At 42.3% G+C, this 20,203-nt stretch overlaps 1 protein-coding gene across 3 annotated transcripts in view; it reads left to right on the top strand.

Annotated features, from left to right (window-relative positions):
* Positions 1-20,203, top strand: part of Jarid2 (jumonji and AT-rich interaction domain containing 2) — a 186,656-nt gene that overhangs the window by 123,800 nt on the left and 42,653 nt on the right. For all 3 annotated transcript variants that reach the window (XM_059263106.1, XM_059263105.1, XM_059263107.1), the window contains one exon: positions 14,069-14,238. In XM_059263106.1, coding sequence (XP_059119089.1) covers positions 14,069-14,238 — 170 coding nt within the window. The remainder of the gene's footprint in view (positions 1-14,068; positions 14,239-20,203) is intronic.

Below are 20,203 nucleotides of genomic sequence, written 5' to 3'. Positions count from 1 at the left end.
AGGTTTTCCCTAGGGATCTTTATTCAGACCTCAGTCCTGTGCTATCACCACACCTCCAATTTCCTATCTTGCAGTAGTAGAGCCTAGCTCACAGTTTGGCAGCTTGAAACTGTTGAAGCAAATAGCCTCACAGGGGAAATGAACCCATTTCTCTCCCATTCTGTCTTAGAATTTTTAACTCCTGACAGATGATTTCTTACAACCAGATCTGTCTTTGTTTTGTTATGGGGGTGTTGGTGGGGTTGGGTTATGGAAGTCTTTTCCATTACTCCAATCCATTGAAGCAATGTTGAACCCATATGTGTCTTTCTCACAACTGATTGCCTACTTTGTTCTGCATAGGCAGTCTTAAGGTGCAGCTCAGGCTTTTGTTAAGGGAAAGGCTCATATATTTCAATGCTGGATATATATTCAATGCTCATATATTTCACTGGAGAACGGAACCCTTTGATAGAATTAGAAGGTGTAGTTGTTTTGGAGGAAGTAAGTCACTGGGTAAGGGCTTTGGGGTTCAAAAGTCAATGCTAGGCCCAATGTCTCTGTCTCCCTGTGTGTCTGTGTCTGTGTCTGTGTCTGTGTCTGTGTCTGTGTCTGTGTCTGTGTCTGTCTGTCTCACTCACTCACTCACTCACTCTCTCACTCACTCACTCACTCACTCTCACTCTCACGCTCTCAAGGACTTCTCCAGCACCGTGTCTGCCATGCCTGCTGACATGATGATAATGGACTAAGCCTCTGAAATTGTATTTAAAGTCATGGCAGTGTGCACATTTGGGCAGGTGGATCTCTGCGAATTCAGGGTCAGCCTGGTCTACAAAGCAAGTTCTAGCACAACTAGGACTGTTAGCAAAGAAATCCTTTCTCACGCAACTTCCAACCAACACACACAAAAAAGAACATGGCCTCTGTTCACAGCAGTTAATAAGATGTATGGTGAATGCAGTTTGTTGGTGAAGCACCAGTTTATTATGCCTGGGTGATGGTTTTCCCTTACTCTCTTTACTTTCTTTCCTTGGGGCCATGATTGGGAAGTGATCGGAGGGGCTGCTGTCTCTTTGCAGGCTCTCTGACCTTGGGTGGAATTTTACTTGTTCTCTCCGGGTTCTCCACCTTTGGGGAGGTTTCTCTTACTCCACCCTTCTCAGGTTCTGCCTCCACCGCTATCACCCTACCCAGTGGTTCTCAACCTTCCTAATGCTGGGTTTCCTCATGTTGTGGTGACCCCTCAGTCACAAAATCACAAAATTATTTCATTGCTACTTCATAACTGTAATGTTGCTACTGTATGAAATGTAAATTATAAATAGTGATGCAAATCTGTTATGCAACCCCCAAAGTGGTTGAGACCCATAAGTCAACAACTGCTGACCCAAGAGGCCCTCTCAAGTGAGTGAAGGCCAAAGATGGACGAATCAATCATTTAAACAGTCCTGGTTGGTGTGTGGTACTGACCACCATTAACCTGTCATTGACTGGGCCTCAGGGTGCCTCAGGCTCACCCTTTGAGAAGGTCTGACAGTCAATTCCTTGACTGGCTTCCACAGAGGGTTGGAAGAGGCTAAAGGCTGCTATAACTCATTCCAGCCACCTGATAAGCATTTGAGGCAGGAGGGTTTGTGGGAGAAGATGAAATCAAGTTGTAGTGAAACATTTCTTTCCCATGGGGAGCTTCAGAATTTACACAATTCCATGGTTTAGAAAATTAGCTGTAGTTCGAGTAGGATGCTCTCCATATTCATGGGTACCTTCACCAGGAACGTGAAATTATAGCCTGACAAAGTCAGGGGGCTGCAACAAGCTGGGCAGGCCCAACTGGACAGTCTTGAACCACAGTAGCTAGCTAGCCTAGCTAGCTGTTGGTATTTAAAAAAAAAAAAAAAAAACCCACATATCTCCATACCAGACAAGGGACCTCTAGAATGCTTCTGCTATCAGTCAATCTTTATTTCCAACCCAGGCCAAGATGTTCTCAGAGGCAGTGCAGTAGTATTTGCATGACCTTTTCATCTGCAGGAGGGAACAGATCCTAGACAGAGTTCTTGTCTCTTATCTTGTGATTCATTTATTTGAGATAGATTTTTTAAAAATTATCACCATTGCGGGGTGGTGGTCCATGTTTCAGTGTGACTATGAAGGACATTGGACAATTCTGGGATTTTTAGTTCTGTCCTTTCACCTTTACACATACTCTGGGGAACCAGCTGAGGTTGTCAGCCTGTGGGGTTAAGTGCTATTACCCATCTTTACCGCCTGAATTTCTGGGTTTGTATGTGCAATGTGTGTATAAGCAACAGAGTACATAGGTAGTAATAATCAGAGGATGGCTTCTATCCTTCCATTAGAGTGAACTCAGGCTTGTGGGTCAAGTGCCTTTTATACTCTGAGCCATGCTATAGGCCCAGAGATTTAATTTTGAACTGGAAATTCTCCCGCTATCTTCTCCCAAATTAGCTGGGATAACAGATGTGCTCCATCATGCCCAGCTTTAATTTTCCATTTTTAAGTATGTGTATGTGTCTTAAAGAAAAAGTGTGTGGTGACATGTTTTCAACCTGAAGAGGCTAAGGGAGGAGGATTTAGAATTCTAGGTCACCTTGGGTCATAGCAAAACCTAAGCCAGCACCTTTCTAGATTTTTTTTTTTTTTGAGTGAAACTATTTTACAGTAGAAATTTTCCTTTCTGCTAAATGTAGGGCTTTGTCTAGAGATGATAGCTTTACAGGTTATCACAACGTCCTTGTTTATGCACACTTTAAATGTGGGATGGTAGGGATTACAAAGTTAACATACTGGCAGCAATAGTTTTATTTAGTTATTAGTTATTTCCAAGGACAAATTTTTAGTCACTTAATGGGAATGCATATTTAATCCTATTATTTTCCTAAAGTCCAAGTAAACACAGACTTCTATTAATTTGGTTTATTTAAGGAAAATTATTACAACCTCTGAAGCAATTTTAGTACTGCTGAGGCCATTTCCTTTATGTAGCTTCAGAGATCAGATTGCAGGGGTATCAGTTCCACGTAACATGCAAATTAGGGTCTGGCATGCTTTGTGGTTTCCATGGAGACCTCTGGCACTTCCTGCCTTCTCTTTTATGGTTCTTTGAAATATGAACTGATGTCACATGCTTTTGTTCTCCTTTACATACCCCTAGCGGACAAATCTAAACATCACCTTGACATCTCTGAATAGATTGACCATCCTGGAACATTTATTTTATCAGTCTCCAAATCTTCCATGCTGAAATTTAGATTGAAAGGATTCACATTCAGATGAAAGATGCTAGATGTAGATTTGTAAGTGTTTGGAGTTAACCAGGATTGTGGTGGAGGTGACAGCCGTAAGTGTCACTTGTGAATCACATAGGTGTACTCACGTGGGGGTTATTAGACACACACACTTTTTTATATTTGCAGAATGTTATGTGGTGTTAGTGCCTTATCTGGCTGCTAAGCTCAGTTAATAGTAGTGCAACTAAGTGTTCAGATTGAGATGATGAGTGTTCATTGATGCTCTTTCCCTTCTGCCCACCAACAAGGGAAGGGAGCAACCAGCGCGACTTGTTTCCAGTAGCCTTTGGCTCATTCTTTTCATTTGAAATTCAAAGAGGAGATAGAAGTAATAGTTGGTATGTGCACCCCCTCCCTCAACCCCCAATCTTTATGAAAAATACCAGACAAGACTTTTCTCCTTTGCTGTATGGTCATTGGCTTTGTTTTGCAGAGTAGATAGTCTTCATAGATTTCACACAGGGTTGGTATAAATCAGTACCACCAGTGCTTAGCTTTTCTCCTGTGTTTGTGTCACAAGGGGTGTGGACATGACTGTGTCCCTTTGATGCTCAGATTTTCAGAGTGTGGCTCTTAACTCCTGGACAGATGGGATAGTCCTTGTTTATCTTTCTATCGCCTGCGCCTGTTAAGAGTATCTGGTGTGTGATAAACATTTGTATTTTGAGAATAAACAAATTCTAAGGGTAGCTAAATAAAGTACAAGAAAATGCTTGTAAAAGAGCCATCATAATTTCAGAAGCACACAATCCTACTTAACAACAGTTCAGATCTTTTGTCAGTCTATCAAATTAGAGAGGAGTGTATGTGTATAATCCTCACTTGTTCTTTCTGTGTATAGTAAGGTGTTGGTTTGTCTTCTGTCCACCTCCACCTCTGACTTTCCGTTGACACTGTATTCTCCCACATTTACTTTGTAACTCTCAATATAGATACTGAGATGGACCTTGTAAATGTAATTTCCCTCTGAGTAAGTTCCCTCATAGTGAGTCCCTTTCCTATCCACTTTCACAAACAGTGTCAATCCTCTTCAAAGTAAAAGCAGAGACTTGTCCGAAGCTATCTTTACTTAGTGAGTCAAGTGAACTTGCCGCCCTCTTTTCTGATGGTCTCATTGGTTTCTCCTATTACACTAACTTAAGGTGGACTTCCGTTTTCTTATTTTTTTATTCTTTCACTTACCTATTTCCCTTAAATTATGCTTTTCAAGATCTAGTCGTCCTGCCTGCTTGCCTGCTTTTTCTTCTCAAACCTGCGATGGTTCTTCTACTACATTTGCCTCCACAGGGCTGGAATTAAAGGTATATACCACCACACCCAGCTACTTAATTTGAATTCATTTATTTGTTTATTGCTTAGACACCGTTTTGCCTTGAACTCTGAGATTGCCTGCCTTTGCTGGGATTAAGAGCGTCTGCTACCACCGCCTGGCCTGAGTTAATTTTTTGAAGAAAGTTTCCATAAAGTTTAAAAACCATAATGAGTGTTATTTATGAAGCTGTCCTTATGTAGAATTAAAACATAGAAGACCCACAAGAGTACCAGAGTTAGCATCTTAGCTGCTTTCTGAGGGCTTTTAGGTGCCCAGCTGGAAATGATCTTTCACTAGGCTCAATTACAAATTTCTGAAGCTGGAACCATCTCCACACTTCCCAGGAGTGTGTGGGGATTGGCAGCCTGTTGACACACATAGCTAAAGATGGATACCTCCTAAATCAAAGAGATTAGGGCATATTTAGGCTTGTAGAATGAGGAGAGTAATTAAGCTTCCTCTAAAACCCACCTCCCCCATCTCTCTAAGGAAGATTCTACCTTGACCATTTTACTGGCAGAAGAATTTTGCCAAGGCCAGCAGTAAGAAAAAATGGACTTAATGTCCATCAGGGACTTGGGTGGTAGAGAAGTGTGTAGTCCCTTGCACGGCAGTTGAGGAATGTGTTTGCTTTTCTCACCACCTGCTTCATCTGGGTTCCTACTTGCAGGCCTTCCTTTCTTTCTCCCTTGGCTTCCTGGGAAAAATACTACCAGTTCCCTTCTGCCTTGTGCAGAACAGTGTGAAAAGAGTTACAAAGCGTATTTTCCCCATAGTATGCTTTTCATCTTCATTGGAGTAGTTTATTCAGATTTGGGGTGGTTGGTGCTAATGCAGGAGCTGAGGGATAGTCCAGCGAGTGCTTATAGGAAGCTTCACAAAAAGTTTTTCATCCTCGTTTTGAAGGACTCATTAAAACTGTGTTTGAGGCTGGGCTAAAAGATGTCTTCTTTTCTCTGAGAGTATTTAAGCAGAGCCAAATTGACTGGGCTTCTGTTGAGGGGACCTCAGGTATCTTTGGGGCTGCAGCCTTCCTTAGAAGTTGAAGATGCACAGAGGAAGACTGGCTTTGTGGTTTTATTGTTTCATGTCTGCACACACGGGAGTGGGCTGAAGTAAAGGTGTATTAAGAACTGGGCTGAACAGAAAGTTTCCCAGCTCTTCAAACTTGCTGAAGACATGGGTGGTTTGTTTATCTTGATCCCTGCTTAGGAATTTGGTCTTTTGCAGATGTTTCTTTAATAAAGGTTAGAAATTATAACTGTGTTCGTGCACATGACAGCAGTGACTTCACTGGTGAAGAGGAGGGCTTGTTATGTTTTTGTCACACTCTAGTGTCACTATAGGGTTTGTTGTGATTGGCCTTTGCTAAAGACCTTACAAACCTGGTGGACCTATTGCCTTAGTGTCTCAACACAGAGACAGGACTCTGGAAAATGAGCTTTAAGGCATCATGATCTCAACAGCCGAGCTACATCTGTACTAGAAGCTTGATGGTTCAATGGCTGAGATAATATTTGACACCCAATTTGTGTGTCATAGAATGTCATTTTGTTTTCATCTGAAGTTTTTCATATTTCTGATGTGAGTTTTAGTCAGAAAACATTCTTACCAGACCCGTCAGTGAAGCTGTGGCTACCCAAGGTTGGCATGGTTGTTCTCTACTTGTTTTCTGCAAATATATTGCTGCTGTCCACAAATGTGACCTTTATTATGCCTGTAGTAGTCCTTTTTTATATATCATTTCTTTCCATAGAGTCAGTTTCTGATTTCAAAATACTGGAAATTCTACAATTACGCAATTCATGAGTTTTAAATGCTGCTTCCATTCCATATCGTGTATGGGCTGTCAGCATTTTTCTGTTAGTATCAGTTCGTTGTCCAGTTTAGCCATACATATACACTACCTGCATTAGTTATTGTTACCTCAGTTGTAAACTGCAAGGCCTGTGTTGTAGTAATTCTCATTTTTCCCTGTAATGGCCTCACAGTAGAAGAGTGTGATGGTGTGGCAGTTTTGAATATGCCAGTGATTAGTCTTGACTAACGGGAAGAAACACCTAGTATGCTGACCTTGTTGAAGTTGTACAAGGAGAAATATTGTAGTTTTCATAAGAAATATTGTAGTTTTCATAAGGTTTAGCATAATCCCTGGCTTCTGACATTCACTGGGTATTTTGGAATGTCACCATGGCATGGGGTGCAGGGACACAACTGTAGTTTACACACAGGGAATCAGATAAAAGTCCTGTAATGTAAAGTCAGACTGGGCCTGGAAGATGGAGACAGAGTATTGTGAGTAGTGTGCCTGAGTTGACCCCTGCCCTGCACTAAAGCCCATTCCACATTTTGGTTTTTTCTAACAATGCTGTTAAGTTTTTGCTTTCTGACCTGTATACAACCTAAACCTTAGCAAGAATAAAGGCTGTGGAAATTTTGGCCATTCTTAGCAGTGAAGGTGGTTGTTCACATCACCTTTCCATGTTGCCTACATTTCCAAATGCTGCCATTTCCTTTGATTTTTATTTAAATACGTATGGCACTGATGTCTCTTAGAATTGTTGTACCAGCTGCCAATGAATGACATGGTTCCATACTAGAGATGGTGGGTCTGCTGTATACGGAGAACTCCCGTTTCCTAGTGTGAGACTGTCTCGTGCTCTAACCAAATCGTAAGGGGATTGAGGAGGATTGCTGGAATGAGTGAGCTGTGACAGATTCTTCAATTAAAATCACACTTCTCATCTTGAGACATTTGTTATACAATTCAGACCCATTTTACAAATGTAGCAAGAGATGGCATGTGAACGGTAAGGAATCTTTTTACATGGAAGTAGCAGAATAGAAAACCACAGTATTTGTTTGATGATTACTTAGGTATTTTGTACCTAGATACTTTGGTATTTGGAACTTGGTACTTAGCCTAAACAATAAACCTTTGTAATTTTCTATTAAACAACTGCTATCAAAGTCCCTAAATAAATTCTTTAGGATTATTCCTTAAAATTGGCACCTCCTTTCATGCATATCAGCATTTCAGCTGTGGGCTGTGTTTATTTTATTCATTTTTAAAAAAGACTATAAGGTCTGGAGAGATGGCTCAGCAGTTGATAGCACTAACTGCTTTTCCAGTATAACCTGGTTCAATTCCCAGCGCCCATATGGCAGCTGACAACTTCAGTTCCTGGGGGATTTAATAACCTTTTTTTGGCCTTAATGGGCACTATGTTCACATGTACACACATGCATGCAGAATAAAAGGAAAAGGTTCTTAATGTGATAGTCTCTGTTGTTTTCAATACTATCTGATACCTTGAGTTGTAATGGAATTAGTGGGATAAGATATTTCTGTGTTCATGTTCCTGCTTTCCTTAAACAGCACCTAGGTCATTTTTCTGGTACCAGATGTTATTGAAGGTCCTAAAAAGTGGCCAGTGTCAGGCAATGCTTGTTCTAATTTAGAATTCCTTTTTAGCAAAGAGTTTAAATGCACTATTGACATCTACTGGTCCTTTGTGGCCAGCCTACATTTTCAGTAGGTAATGAAAATGTCTGGGATGTGTTTTCTTTTCCTTTTAAGTGTATGTGTACACACACACACACACACACACACACACACACACGTATCAACTTTCTATTAAAGTGAACTTAGAGGAAGAGTATGAAAGAAGTGTTGGCCTGCTCTGCTTTCTGAGGGGCTAGTTAGTGTTGTGAGCAACATCATCTGGATGTGCTATGTGCAATTCCATTTTTGCAGTTACTTGCAGTGCTGAGTTGGAGGCCAGGGCTTCCTGTACTGTTTCACCATTGGTTCCACCCCAGCCCTGTACTGGATTTTAGAATCTCACCTATTACATCTTGAATGTTTATGTGGGAAGTTTCTGTACAATTGGCTTTTCATTCAGGCTTTTAGGATTCTATTGACAAAAAAGAATGAATGAACTGAGTTGTGTGGTAGACTATAGTATCCCCTCCCATCCCCTTCCCTCTCCTCCTCTCCCCTCTCCTCTCCCTCTCCTTCCCTCCCCTCTCCCTCCTCTTTTCTTTTCCCTGGAAACATAATTCTCACAAGGTCATTCATTCCCTCTCCTTCTCAGCTATTCTCTTTGCCAGGAGATGGCTGCCAGGGGATTTTTGGCAGCTTGCAGTTGGGTTTTGAGTAACCTAAATTGAAAAACTAGCTAGGGTTTTTGAAATGATATTTTTAAAACTACATTGGCAATCCCACCTCGAGTGTGAGTAGAAAAGCAAATGAACATTTAACTGGCACAGCTAGGCTTTTGAAACAGTGTCCTTTGGATAATTTGCTAACACCTGTACCTCCCGTAATAGAGTAAGAGTTTCTTTAGCCAGGTCTGTCTAAACTCCAAAGACCCTTCCATGTGCTGTTCTTTTGACTCTTACCCTGTTTTGCTCTCTTTTCCCTTAAAGTTTAGCTCATTCTCTTGGGACTTTCATGAAATTTTTAGCTTTGTTGAGAAGAATGCTTGTAAGTCAGTGCTGCCTTTGAAGTTGGATCGTGATGAGGAGGTTCTGCACTTTTGGTTGGTGGGATATGCAGCTTTGCATAGAGGGTACACACAGACTGACACAAACTGAGTGACCTGTGGCAATTGTGACTGACAAACAAGGCTTTGTTGCAACTATGTCCCTTGGCATAGTTGCTTTCTAGAACCCCAAAGAACTCTGTTACATTTTTTTCTTCATTGTGAGTGACATTTGTGATTCTAGGCAGGTTTGGTTCTTTGACATTTCAGGTTATAAGATTCACTACTTTGCTGCTATCACCTGACCTGAGATTTTTTTGTGCCAGTAAATATTTAACTTGAAGTTGTCCTAGCTCTTACGTATTAAGTTTGTAACTTTTGACAGTCTTTTCTCAATTTCTTTCTAAGAATAGTGAAGGACCCCTCTCTGCTCTCTCTCATGTATTTATAAAAGTGTGCCCGAGGAGGCTAGGTGTTTATAAGTAGACCTACTCAGTCCTTACAAGGAGGATATTGGGATTATCACCATTATTTTAAAAGTTTAAGAATTGTGATTTCCTTCTTGAAAGGTGCGTTGTTTTCTGACTCCTCAGCTTTCTGGAATGCTTGCTGTATTCTGTGACCCTGGTTTGTTGTTTGACCTCTCAATTGGCAGCCAGGAAACAAACCTTTAGCTTTAGGCACCGGGCACTGGTGAGTGAGCAGCTAGAACTACCCCTTTCTTTACTGGAGAGAGGCCTTGCTTAGAAACAGAACCTAATCTATATCGCTCTGTTGCTATTTTTGTTTGTTTGTTTATTTTGTTGTTTTTGTTTTTTAGTATTTTTTGAGACAGGGTAGCCCAGGCTGCTCTGAAGTTCACAGTCCTGCACCAGCTCCTTAATATTGGGATTATAGGCATGAGCTGCTGTGCTTGGCCTATTTATTTTTAATACCTTGAGAAAACCAAGGCTCACATTGATTAAAAATGAAGTTACTTGAGCCAAAGCCCAGGTTGTAGCTTTTCCTGGTGCCTGCTGGACCAAGCCAAATCTCTTAAGGAATCATTGGGAGGGGATTTCCCAACAGAAAGTTCTCTAAGGCAAATCTAGCTATAGTAAACCTTTCATTCTGAATAGCCCTTTATATAATTTAATTAAGTTAAAGGCTGCAGATATTTAATATCCTGTGTTTTTCATAAACAATTTCATCCCTTTGTATGTAAAGTGTTCAAGGCCCTCAGTCTGTGAATCAGTATGGCTAGATTTCAAGAAATATTGCAAAGCAAAAAGACTTCTGTGCAGCAAAACCTTTTCTGTAGCCAAGTGACCTCTCCTCTGTCATTGTGTTGTATTCTTAACTGCTGATTCAGTTTTGGCAACAGGGATTCGATGGATTATCATCTGTGGCTATGTTGCACAGTGTGGGTGAGATGGTGTTTGCTGGCCTCTGAGTTCATGTGAGGAGGATATGTTTATATTTTCTGTACCACAAAGGACATTTATAGCCATCCTGTGTTATTACTAAGGCCACTCCACATAGTTAAAAGGAAAGTTTATTAGTGGCGTAACTTACAAATGAAGGGATAGGTAGGTCGCAGGGTCTGGGGAAGGTGTATCGCAGTCCAGCGGTGTTCCCTGGAGCTCTGCTCGGTCAGCCTCCACCGTCCAGGGTCCAGGAACCCAGAGCTGGCTCATCTGGATCTCGGGTCTTCAGGGTCCTCTCTTGGCCCCGCTTTGTAGGCGTGACAGTTACTGAAGCCTCAATGGGGGTTGGAACTTCCAGATAAAAGCTGGAATGGCTACCCACTACACTGTGTGTTTTGCCCGCCACTGCACTAGCATTTGAATTTGGTGGGCAGCTTGCCCCAGTAGATGGTATTTCCTGTCCCCAAATCTCTCATGCTCACACATTAGCACACTCTTGTTTCTTTGAGCAGCTGCCAGGTTTGTAGTGTATGTGTATGTCTTGGGGTAGAATAGAGTGGGTAATTATTTTGAGGATGGAAACACAGGATTTTTTCCCCCCTATTTGAATAGGCCTTTCAGCAGGTTGGCAATGTGTCAGGGTCAGCTCCCATAAAGATGGAGCCATGCTGGTCATTTTGCATTTGCCAGGTGCTGTGTCTCATTTTTGATGAATGGATCTTATCTTCCCTCCTACCTTCCTTACCCTTTGCTTGGAGTCAGGATGTAATCTAAATAATTGGATTTAACAGATTACAAGTTTAATATTGGAAAACTGACTACTAAAATGTTTTGGTTTGCACATCTCTTAACAAGGTACCAGCTCTGCATAGCCTGAACGGTATGGTTTCCCTTCCCTCATTGTGTGCACACACTTTGGTTTGGAGACTGTTAGAAGTTTCATTGGAGTTCAGTCAACTTAGGATTGGCTATTTTGCTCTAGTGTGTATTGCCCTAGAAATAGATGGTCACACATAAAGAGTAAGGTAATCATGTACTGTAGATGGCCGAGGAAACCTAAAAAGAGGACTCCCATGCTCATGTGAGGCTCCTTATGGAAAACTACCCAGTAAGCTTTCAAATCTATCTTTGAGAAAGGACAGGGAAGAGGTAGGAAATCCATATGTACCTTTTGTACTCACCCGTGGATTTTATTCATGAGCCTTTTCTCAATTTGTTAACTTTCAAAATAATAGCTGCTGATTTATTTATTTACTGTTCTTTGGATCTGAACATAAGCAGGGCCAAGAAGCATTGAGAGCTGCCTCCCCAATTCAATACATATTTATTCACATAAAAAATGCTGTAGGGCTGGAGAGATGGCTCAGAGGTTAAGAGCACTGACTGTTCTTCCAGAGGTCCTGAGTTCAATTCCCAGCAACCACATGGTGGCTCACAACCATCTGTAATGAGATCTGGCACCCTCTTCTGTATACATAATAAATAAATAAATCTTTAAAAAAAAATGCTGTAATACTTTTTGTTTGTTTGTTTTGTTTTTTTGAGACAGGGTTTCTTTGTGTAGCTTTGGAGCCTGTCCTGGAACTCTGTAGACCAGGCTGGCCTAGAACTCACAGAGGCCCACCTGTCTCTGCCTCCCGAGTGCTGGGATTAAAGGTGTGCGCCACCACCACATGGCTGATTTTATTTTATTTTTAAAGAAAAAAAAATGCCCTCAAAGACTTTTTAAAAGAATTTGGGGTGGGTGCGCGCCCACTGAGTTAAACTGGGAGGACAAGAGCCCCAGGTATTCTTATGTCTCTGCCTCCCGAGTGCTGGGATTGTGATTGTACACTGGAGTCCTAGCCCTCAGTACACTTTTTTTTTTTTTTTTTAAACATGGATACTTTGGCTTAGACTCAGGTCCTCATGTTTGTGCAGCAAACCCTGACTGAACCATCTCCCTGTCCTCCCTCCATTGTTTGAACTTGTCCGGTTCAGTCTTCTTCCTGTGAGCATTTTGGATTTATATTATGCTTGGCCTCAAGGGGAAACAAATTTCACCTGGCTGTTGGCAGTACTACCTAATGCCAAATAAAAGGGAAATTGGAGACCCAGTGTGTTGCATGTAATTTCAAGAATGGGAGGGGAAGGGAGAAATAGATTGTCTCTTCACTGAAGTTCATGTGGCTTTATCAAGAAGTACACTTTAAATTGTAGGGCTGTCAGCCCATGTGATTCATGACAGGAACCTCTTCCTTGGTCTACTAGACTGTGTCTTTGAGTGGTTGTGTGGCACATGACACCAGAAGAGTCATACCCACACTTTATCTGGCTCTCTTGTTGGATGCTGATGATGAGCAGCCACATGGCCCAGTTACTTCTAGTTATGACAGTAGTGACCACATGGATATTAGATAATTCTTGGTAGAACCAATATCTTTTTTGGATACAGTTCCAGTGGGTTGACCAGACCCTTCTTCACCTGGAGCAGAGCTTTGGGTCCTCGTTCCTTATTGCCTCCTGGATCTGCATCTGACAGTCTCCTACATCCAAGTAGCCCCCTAAGAACATTCATTCTTTTATGCTTGCCAACTGCCTCCTAAATAAAGGAATGAAGAATTGTGTACCTGTGGCAGCAATGTGGTATCCTCCCGGTCCTCAAGGACAATTATGGAAGTCTTGTCTTCTGCATTACTTTTTAGGATGGCTGAGATCTCTCAGGTGACTTTTGAGGTACAAACCACCCAGTGCCTTTTAAAAGTTAGTATTCTTCTTACTTCTGTGTCAAAAATACCAGGTTTGGAGTGTTACCTACTCTTGCTTACATGGCTTTACTCTTTTTTCCTCTCTGTTTTTCTATACAACCAGAGGAAGCTTATTAACACCCCTCAAAACACCGAAGCTTTGATCATTTATCCTTTATCCTAAATACCAGGTAGGAATACTAGCCTGGAGCTGTTCTTGGAACAATTTACAATCTTTTGATTTATGTATGCACATACTCATGCACCTTTATGTACCAGTGAGGATGCACCTTTACCCACTGAGCGATCTCACTGGCCACTGCTGCCTGGTAAAGTTCATGCTGCAGCTGGTCTCTGTTCCCCAGCTGTGACTAAATTCAGGATGGTAGAGGTGAGTTACACAAGTTCCTTTGAGACAGAGAAATGTGAACTAGGTATCAGGGCACAGCAAGGGGAGGAAATTGTGTGTGTACTTGTGAAATAGTGGATGGAAAGCTAGGGTGCTATTCAGTGTGTGACCTGGGGTAATTAGAGCCACTGATTCCTTGTGATCCAATGTTTTTCTTGTTTTTGAAACAGTCTCTATGGGGTCCTTGCTAGCATTGTACTGTACAAATTCCTAGTGTACACACACTTTATACGTACACATAAAACAATAGCTCCTTAGACATATTTACTGCATCGTAAAGCAGGCTGTGGTTTATGAGAGAGATGTAGAGCCTTAATTGCTAAGAGTTTGCTTGAGACTTTATCTTTTCTTTCTTCCTATATCATGGTTTTATTGCTGCATATAGGACTATGCCCTCCAGTCTCTGCTTAATTTAGTTTTCTTTTGCTGTTGCAGGCCCAGGCTGCAAGCACAAAGGAAGTTTGCTCAATCTCAGCCGAATAGTCCCAGCACAACTCCAGTGAAGATAGTGGAGCCTTTGCTACCCCCGCCAGCTACTCAAATTTCTGACCTCTCTAAAAGGAAGCCTAAGACAGAAGACTTTCTTACCTTTCTCTGCCTTCGAGGTAAGCTTGCAGTACAGATGACATCACTGTGTTGTCCTCATATCTCATTACCCTGTTTGATTTGAGGGCTCATTTTGGTTCTTTTTTAAAGATAGACTTTCACTATGTAACCCTAGCTGGACTCTGTGAATATGAGCCTGGTGTTGAATTTATAGAGATCTGCCTGCCACCACCTTCAGGAATTCTGGAGTTAAAAGATGTGGCACCATTCCCGGTCTTGCAGTTTTTTGCTTATTTTTCTCTATGTGTGTGTGGGTGTGTTTGGGTGTTTTGCTCCCATACATGCCTTTGCGCCACACGTGTGCAGTGCTTGAGCCAGTCAGAAGTTGTGAGTTCCCTGGGATTGGAGTTACAGATGGTTGGAAGCTACTATCTGGGTGGTGGGACTTGAACCCAGGTCCTCTGCAAGAGTAGCCAGTGTTCTTAACCCCTGACCCATTTCTTCAGTCTCACTTTTTGTGTTTTTGTTAGTGTCTTACTATGTAGGTCTGAGTGACCTGGAATTGATGATGCTATCTAGACCTGACTCAAAGTCTCAGAAATCCCCCCCCCCCCCCTTTTTTCTGAGATTAAAGATATGAGCTACCACGACCAGCTAGGAAAATGTTTTTGGTTTTTAAGATAACAGAAATTCGCTTTGCCATCATAGAGGTTAGTTATGTGAATCTTAACAAGAATGACTACAATTAGGTGTTGCAGATGGGCAAGAATCAAGGACTGTCTGAGTAAGTAGAACAGAAACTGTGTATCTGTATGTACCACGTTTTTCTATATGTACGTTATTTTAAAAATCTTGTCCCCTCTATTCTGGGTAGTTTGGAGCGGGGTATGTAATAATACCTGGAGAAAATTTTACCAAGTACACAGCCTTGAAATTTCAGTATTCAGACATAAGAAAATTGCTTTCTTATATGTCCAGTTACCTTTTCAGCAAAGTTCTAAATAAATGAAGCCTGGACCAGTGAGTTTATTCTCTACTTAAAGAACCACGCAACAAAAACACGTTGCTTTTTCTTAGCTGGTGTACCATGTGGATTCTTATTATACTCTGTAGCTAGAGTTTTCCTGACTGGCCCACAGTCAGGACAAATCTCTGACACCCGCCAGTCCCACAGCCACTCAGACCCAACCAAATAAACACAGAGGCTTATATTGGTTACAAACTGTATGGCCGTGGCAGGCTTCTTGCTAACTGTTCTTACAGCTTAAATTAATCCATTTCCATTAATCTATACCTTGCCACGTGGCTCGTGGCTTACCGAATCTTCACATGCGGCTTGTCATGGTGGCAGCTGGCAGTGTCTCTCTCACCCAGCTTCCTGTTCTCGCAATTCTCCTCTCTGTTAGTCCCGCCTATACTTCCTGCCTGGCCACTGGCCCATCAGTGATTTATTTATTGACCAATCAGCAACACATTTGGCATACAGACCATCCCACAGCAATATTCCTTTCCTATTTTTCTTACTGGTTTTCTTTAGATTCTAGCTATTAAAAGTGAGCCTCCTTAGTCTTTTGTTTGTCTTTGTTTAGACCCTCTCATAAGTTTCCTTGTCTTACTGCATAAACCCTAGAGGATAAATGTCATACTTTGTCTGTCCTGGATCCTTGGTAGGCCCAAGTGTTATAATGTAATGGCGTTGGGTATGGAAAACTTGCATTTTGAAGTGTATAGGGGCTTTGTAGATGACCCTTGTAATGCTTCTTTAATAATTGAATTTCAAGTTACAAAAGTTGTTAAATTTTTTAATGGGTCATGAAAGTGTTCCCATTTGGTTTGGAAAGATAGCTATACTTTCTGTGTTCAGTTTTGTGGAAGTCATGGAATTTGTCTAATTCCAGATTCCCATTGCGATATGTCTGTTATCAACAGCTATGAGATATGGAGCCTTTTGAGGCAGTCAGCATTTTGGAAACCTTTTTATTGTTCTTAGTCTGCTTGCTTGCTTGCTTTCTTTTTCTTCCCTTTTGAAAAATGACAGTAGGAGAGAAATTGCTCTTCTTCTTCTTCTTTTTTTTTTAATCTTATTAAAAATTCCCAATCGTCCTCCCTCTGTGCATGTGTGTGCACCTGTGTGCTATGGCACACTCAGGTACCCTCAAAGAATAGACACCCTTCTGTATTCTCTTAGAACGGAGTTGCAGGTCATGTTAGCTGCTCTCCTGTGGGTGGTGGACACCAAATTGGTCTGGGGGGACAGGAAGTACATAGCCATGTCTCCAGCCCCCAACATTTGGTAAGTTAATTTTTTTATAGGGAAGTCTTGCAATAAGTGAAATGCATGGAAGGGATATTTTTGGCCACAGACTTGAGTCATTTCTACAGATTTCATGTATTTCCACATGTATTTCCTGGGCCACAGGAAAGACAATGGTTAGATTTCTTTAAACCTTATTTGTTAACCATCAATGATGACACTAGAGCCAAAGACCTCTCTCCCTTTAGTATAAACAAAGACCTTGTGGCTAGAGATGTTATCAGTATAGGCTTGCTGTAGTTAATGTACGTACCACCTAGTAATTTGGGTTGGTAAGTTTCAGTGCACCATGAGACTGTCTGCCAAACTAGCAGGTCTTCTTGCTCCCCCCAAATTAATGCCACACCCTAGAACTTCTTAAGGAAGCAGGGTGGAATGAACATTGAAGCAGGACCTGAAATGTTCACCTGCTGTGCATTTATCTCTAAATAGCTGCTTTGAAGGGGAGCACATGTTTCTTGCCAGAGGCATAATTAGTGTCTTCCAAGGGTGCACGTGATGAAGAGAGCCTCAGCCTCATATGTATGCTGTGAGCAGCAACTCGGTACCATTGCTGAATTTCCTGTCACCAATCTCGTTATTCTTAATGAGTTCTGTCTTTGTCTCTTTGTTCTGACCATAATTATGAAGAGATTTAAAAAGAGCTTAATGCAGCAGAGCAATGGCAGGTTAAATGATTCTCTTATTTACATTTTTCTTTTTATGGGGCATTGCAAACGAGGGGGTTCCCAATGGGGACTCATGAAACATACACAGCACACAGTTCATTCTTATGGCTGTCACAGTGCAGCCTCCAGCTCTGCCCAGTGAAGGGAGTCTTGGGAGGTATGGGAGGGGAATTGTATCAGCAGTCCAGGGGTGGCCTGACTCTACCAGACCCAGGCCACAGCAGCCTGAGGCCTGTGAGGGGGCAATGCACAGCTCTCCCTCTAAGGGTACTTGGGTCCTAGGTTGTTGATTTATGCCCCATTTAGCCTGTTTGCTCATTTATAAAGTGGGTATTACGGTTTCTGTAGTTGTAGTTGCTAAGGATTAAACTAGAGCTAGTGGGTGTGAAATGGGTTCTAATAACTGCCTGAGAGGCAGCTGTCCAAGGACATTTATTTGCTGTTTTACACCGAGTTTACAGAGGTGCCAGAGAGGGTCAGAGGATTAGATTGATATCTGGGTAGTTTAAAAGGATTCTCACTAGATAGAAAGCTCACCAGTGGAGTTTTATATGCAGACAATGCCTGTCCCTACCTGGAAGGTATACATTGTTGTATCACTGGCCTTGAGTATTGAGGATGAGAATTGTAAAAAGGGCTAGTGCAAAAGTCTGGGGTGATTTAAAGGTAACATAATGAGAGGTCATTGCCTGCAAGAAAGTAATTAATTACCCAATTGCAATTGAGCATGGTGGTTGCTAATAGCAAGTTTATTGAGAAAAATGGGAAAACAGTCTTAGTGGTACCACATTGTTTTTTCAGTTCTCTTTTGTGAGGTGTTCCATCTCAGTTTCTGAGCATAGAACTATCAAAGTGGAATTCAGCCTTTTTGCTGGCTTCTGTGGATACTCTACCTGCCTTCTGCTTTCTCCAAGTCACTCTAGCCTGAGAGCCTATATTCTACTAGTGTCTCCCTTCTGCTGACATAGTGATTTGTTTGCTAGGATAGTTTATCTGCTAGTACTGATGAAATCAGAAACTTGGGAGTTCTTGATCAGAGAAGGGGGAATCCTTATAGTTGTCCCATGACCTTGAACCTGAGGTTTGGCCAGGCTTCAGGCCAGCTGGCCTCTGACCAGGTCTGCCCTACAGGAAGGTAAAACAGACTCACTGACAGGCGGCAGGCCGGCTTCAGGGTATGTTCCAGAGTACTGTCGTTCTCCCTCGTGTCTCAGTGTTTCTTTGGGATTCTCTCATTGCTAGCATGGATTTCATACGGTGGGTTGCTCTCAAGTCCCTGTTGCCTGTGCCCTGCATGCAGGAAACTGTTTAGTGTCTCTGGGAATCTGAAAGGGCTTTGCGTAAATCATAGCTTCAAGTTTAGGCTTGATGGTCTATAGCAACTGGAAGTTGGCAAAATCGAGTTTCATTATTTTCACTTCTCAGCTTATGATAATCGTTTTGCGGGCTAGGAGCTCCTCAGGCTGAATGAACACCATCGTAGCTACTGTGTGGTGTGGTTTGTCTACTCTGTTCACATTGAGAGAGAGAGAGAGAGAGAGAGAAGAGAGAGAGAGAGAGAGAGAGAGAGAGAGAGAGAGAGAGAGAGAGGAGAGAGAGAGAGAAGGGGAGGGGAGGGGAGGGAGGAAGAGAAGAGAAGAGAGGAGAGGAGAGGGAGAGGAGAGGGAGAGGAGAGAGAGAGGGGGGAGAGGAGAGAGAGAGGGGGAGAGGGGAGAGAGGGGGAGAGGAGAGAGAGAGGGGGAGAGGGGAGAGAGAGGGGGAGAGGGGGAGAGGGGAGAGAGAGGGGAGAGGGGGAGAGAGAGGGGGAGGGGGAGAGGGGGAGAGAGAGGGGGAGGGGGGAGAGAGGGGGAGGGAGAGAGAGGGGGAGGGGGGAGAGAGGGGGGAGGGGGAGAGAGGGGGGAGAGGAGAGAAAAGAGGGAGAGAAAAGAGGAGAGGAAAAGAGGAGAGGAAGGAGAGGGGAGAGAGAGACACACACCCCAATGGTATTGGTGATTGAACTTTATTGAACGAAATTGGAGTAGTTTTTGGAGAGAAAGGTCCCTTTTGTGAAGCGCATTCCATCATAATTTCTGTATTTGTGTTTGTATGAACCCTACATCTGTACAGAGGCCACTGGGAAAAGTTTGGAAGGTGCTCTGTCATCTTGTGAGGGAAATGGTACCCATTACTCTGAATGCCGAATCCCTTGTTTTTCTGCAGTATAATGCAGGCTTCCAGAGAAGGAATTTGCTATATTAGGAATCAGTTGGCCAACAGCTGGGTGAAGATGCACTAAGGGCAGTTTCCAAGAGAGACAGACCTTAGTCTAGGAAGTCATCACAGCACATGCTGCTTGACTCAGATGGTTGAACAGGGCTATTTGGAAATCATTTTTTTTATTCTACACTCCTAGAGCCTGGCTTGTTTACATCCTATTTGGGAAAGAAGATAGGAAATAATTGTCTATCCCCTCATTTATATAATAAGAATGACAGCTTTTGTTTTTAATTAAATTCATTCAATCAGGGTACCAGTTGGCTCTCAAACTAAGATTAGAAAACAACTTGTGGGGTTTTGATTCTTGCTCTCTACCAGCATGGGTCCTGGGATCAAATTCAGGCAGCAAGTATATATGTATATTTACTGAGCCATCTCCTCAGGCTGAAAGACAAATTTTATAATTTATGAGTTGTATGATACCAGCGGTAACCTACTAGAATTTTCCTGTGAGTTGTTTAGAGTGCCATTGCATATATTGCCATACACTTTTGTGATCAGACTTAGGCGGAGTTTTCCTGTCTCACAGCTGCTCTCAAGTCACTCAGAGTCTAATATATTAATTGCAAATGCTCGGCCAATAGCTCAGGTGTATTACTAACTAGTTCTTTCAATTTATAATCTATGTATTTCTATGTGGCTGGTGGCTTTATCTGTCCTCTAGCATGTCTTGCTCCCTCTGTATCTCCTGGTGACTCCAGACTCCACTCTTCTTCCTCCCAGCATTCTCCTGGGCTGGCTCTCCCGCCTAACTTTATTCTGTTCAGCTGTTGCCCTGTCAGCTTC

This window comes from Peromyscus eremicus, chromosome 5 (genome assembly GCF_949786415.1).
Source record: "Peromyscus eremicus chromosome 5, PerEre_H2_v1, whole genome shotgun sequence".
Classification (NCBI taxonomy): Eukaryota; Metazoa; Chordata; class Mammalia; order Rodentia; family Cricetidae; genus Peromyscus; species Peromyscus eremicus.
Note: the sequence above shows the minus strand (reverse complement) of the source record. Positions and strands in the feature narration are given on the sequence as shown.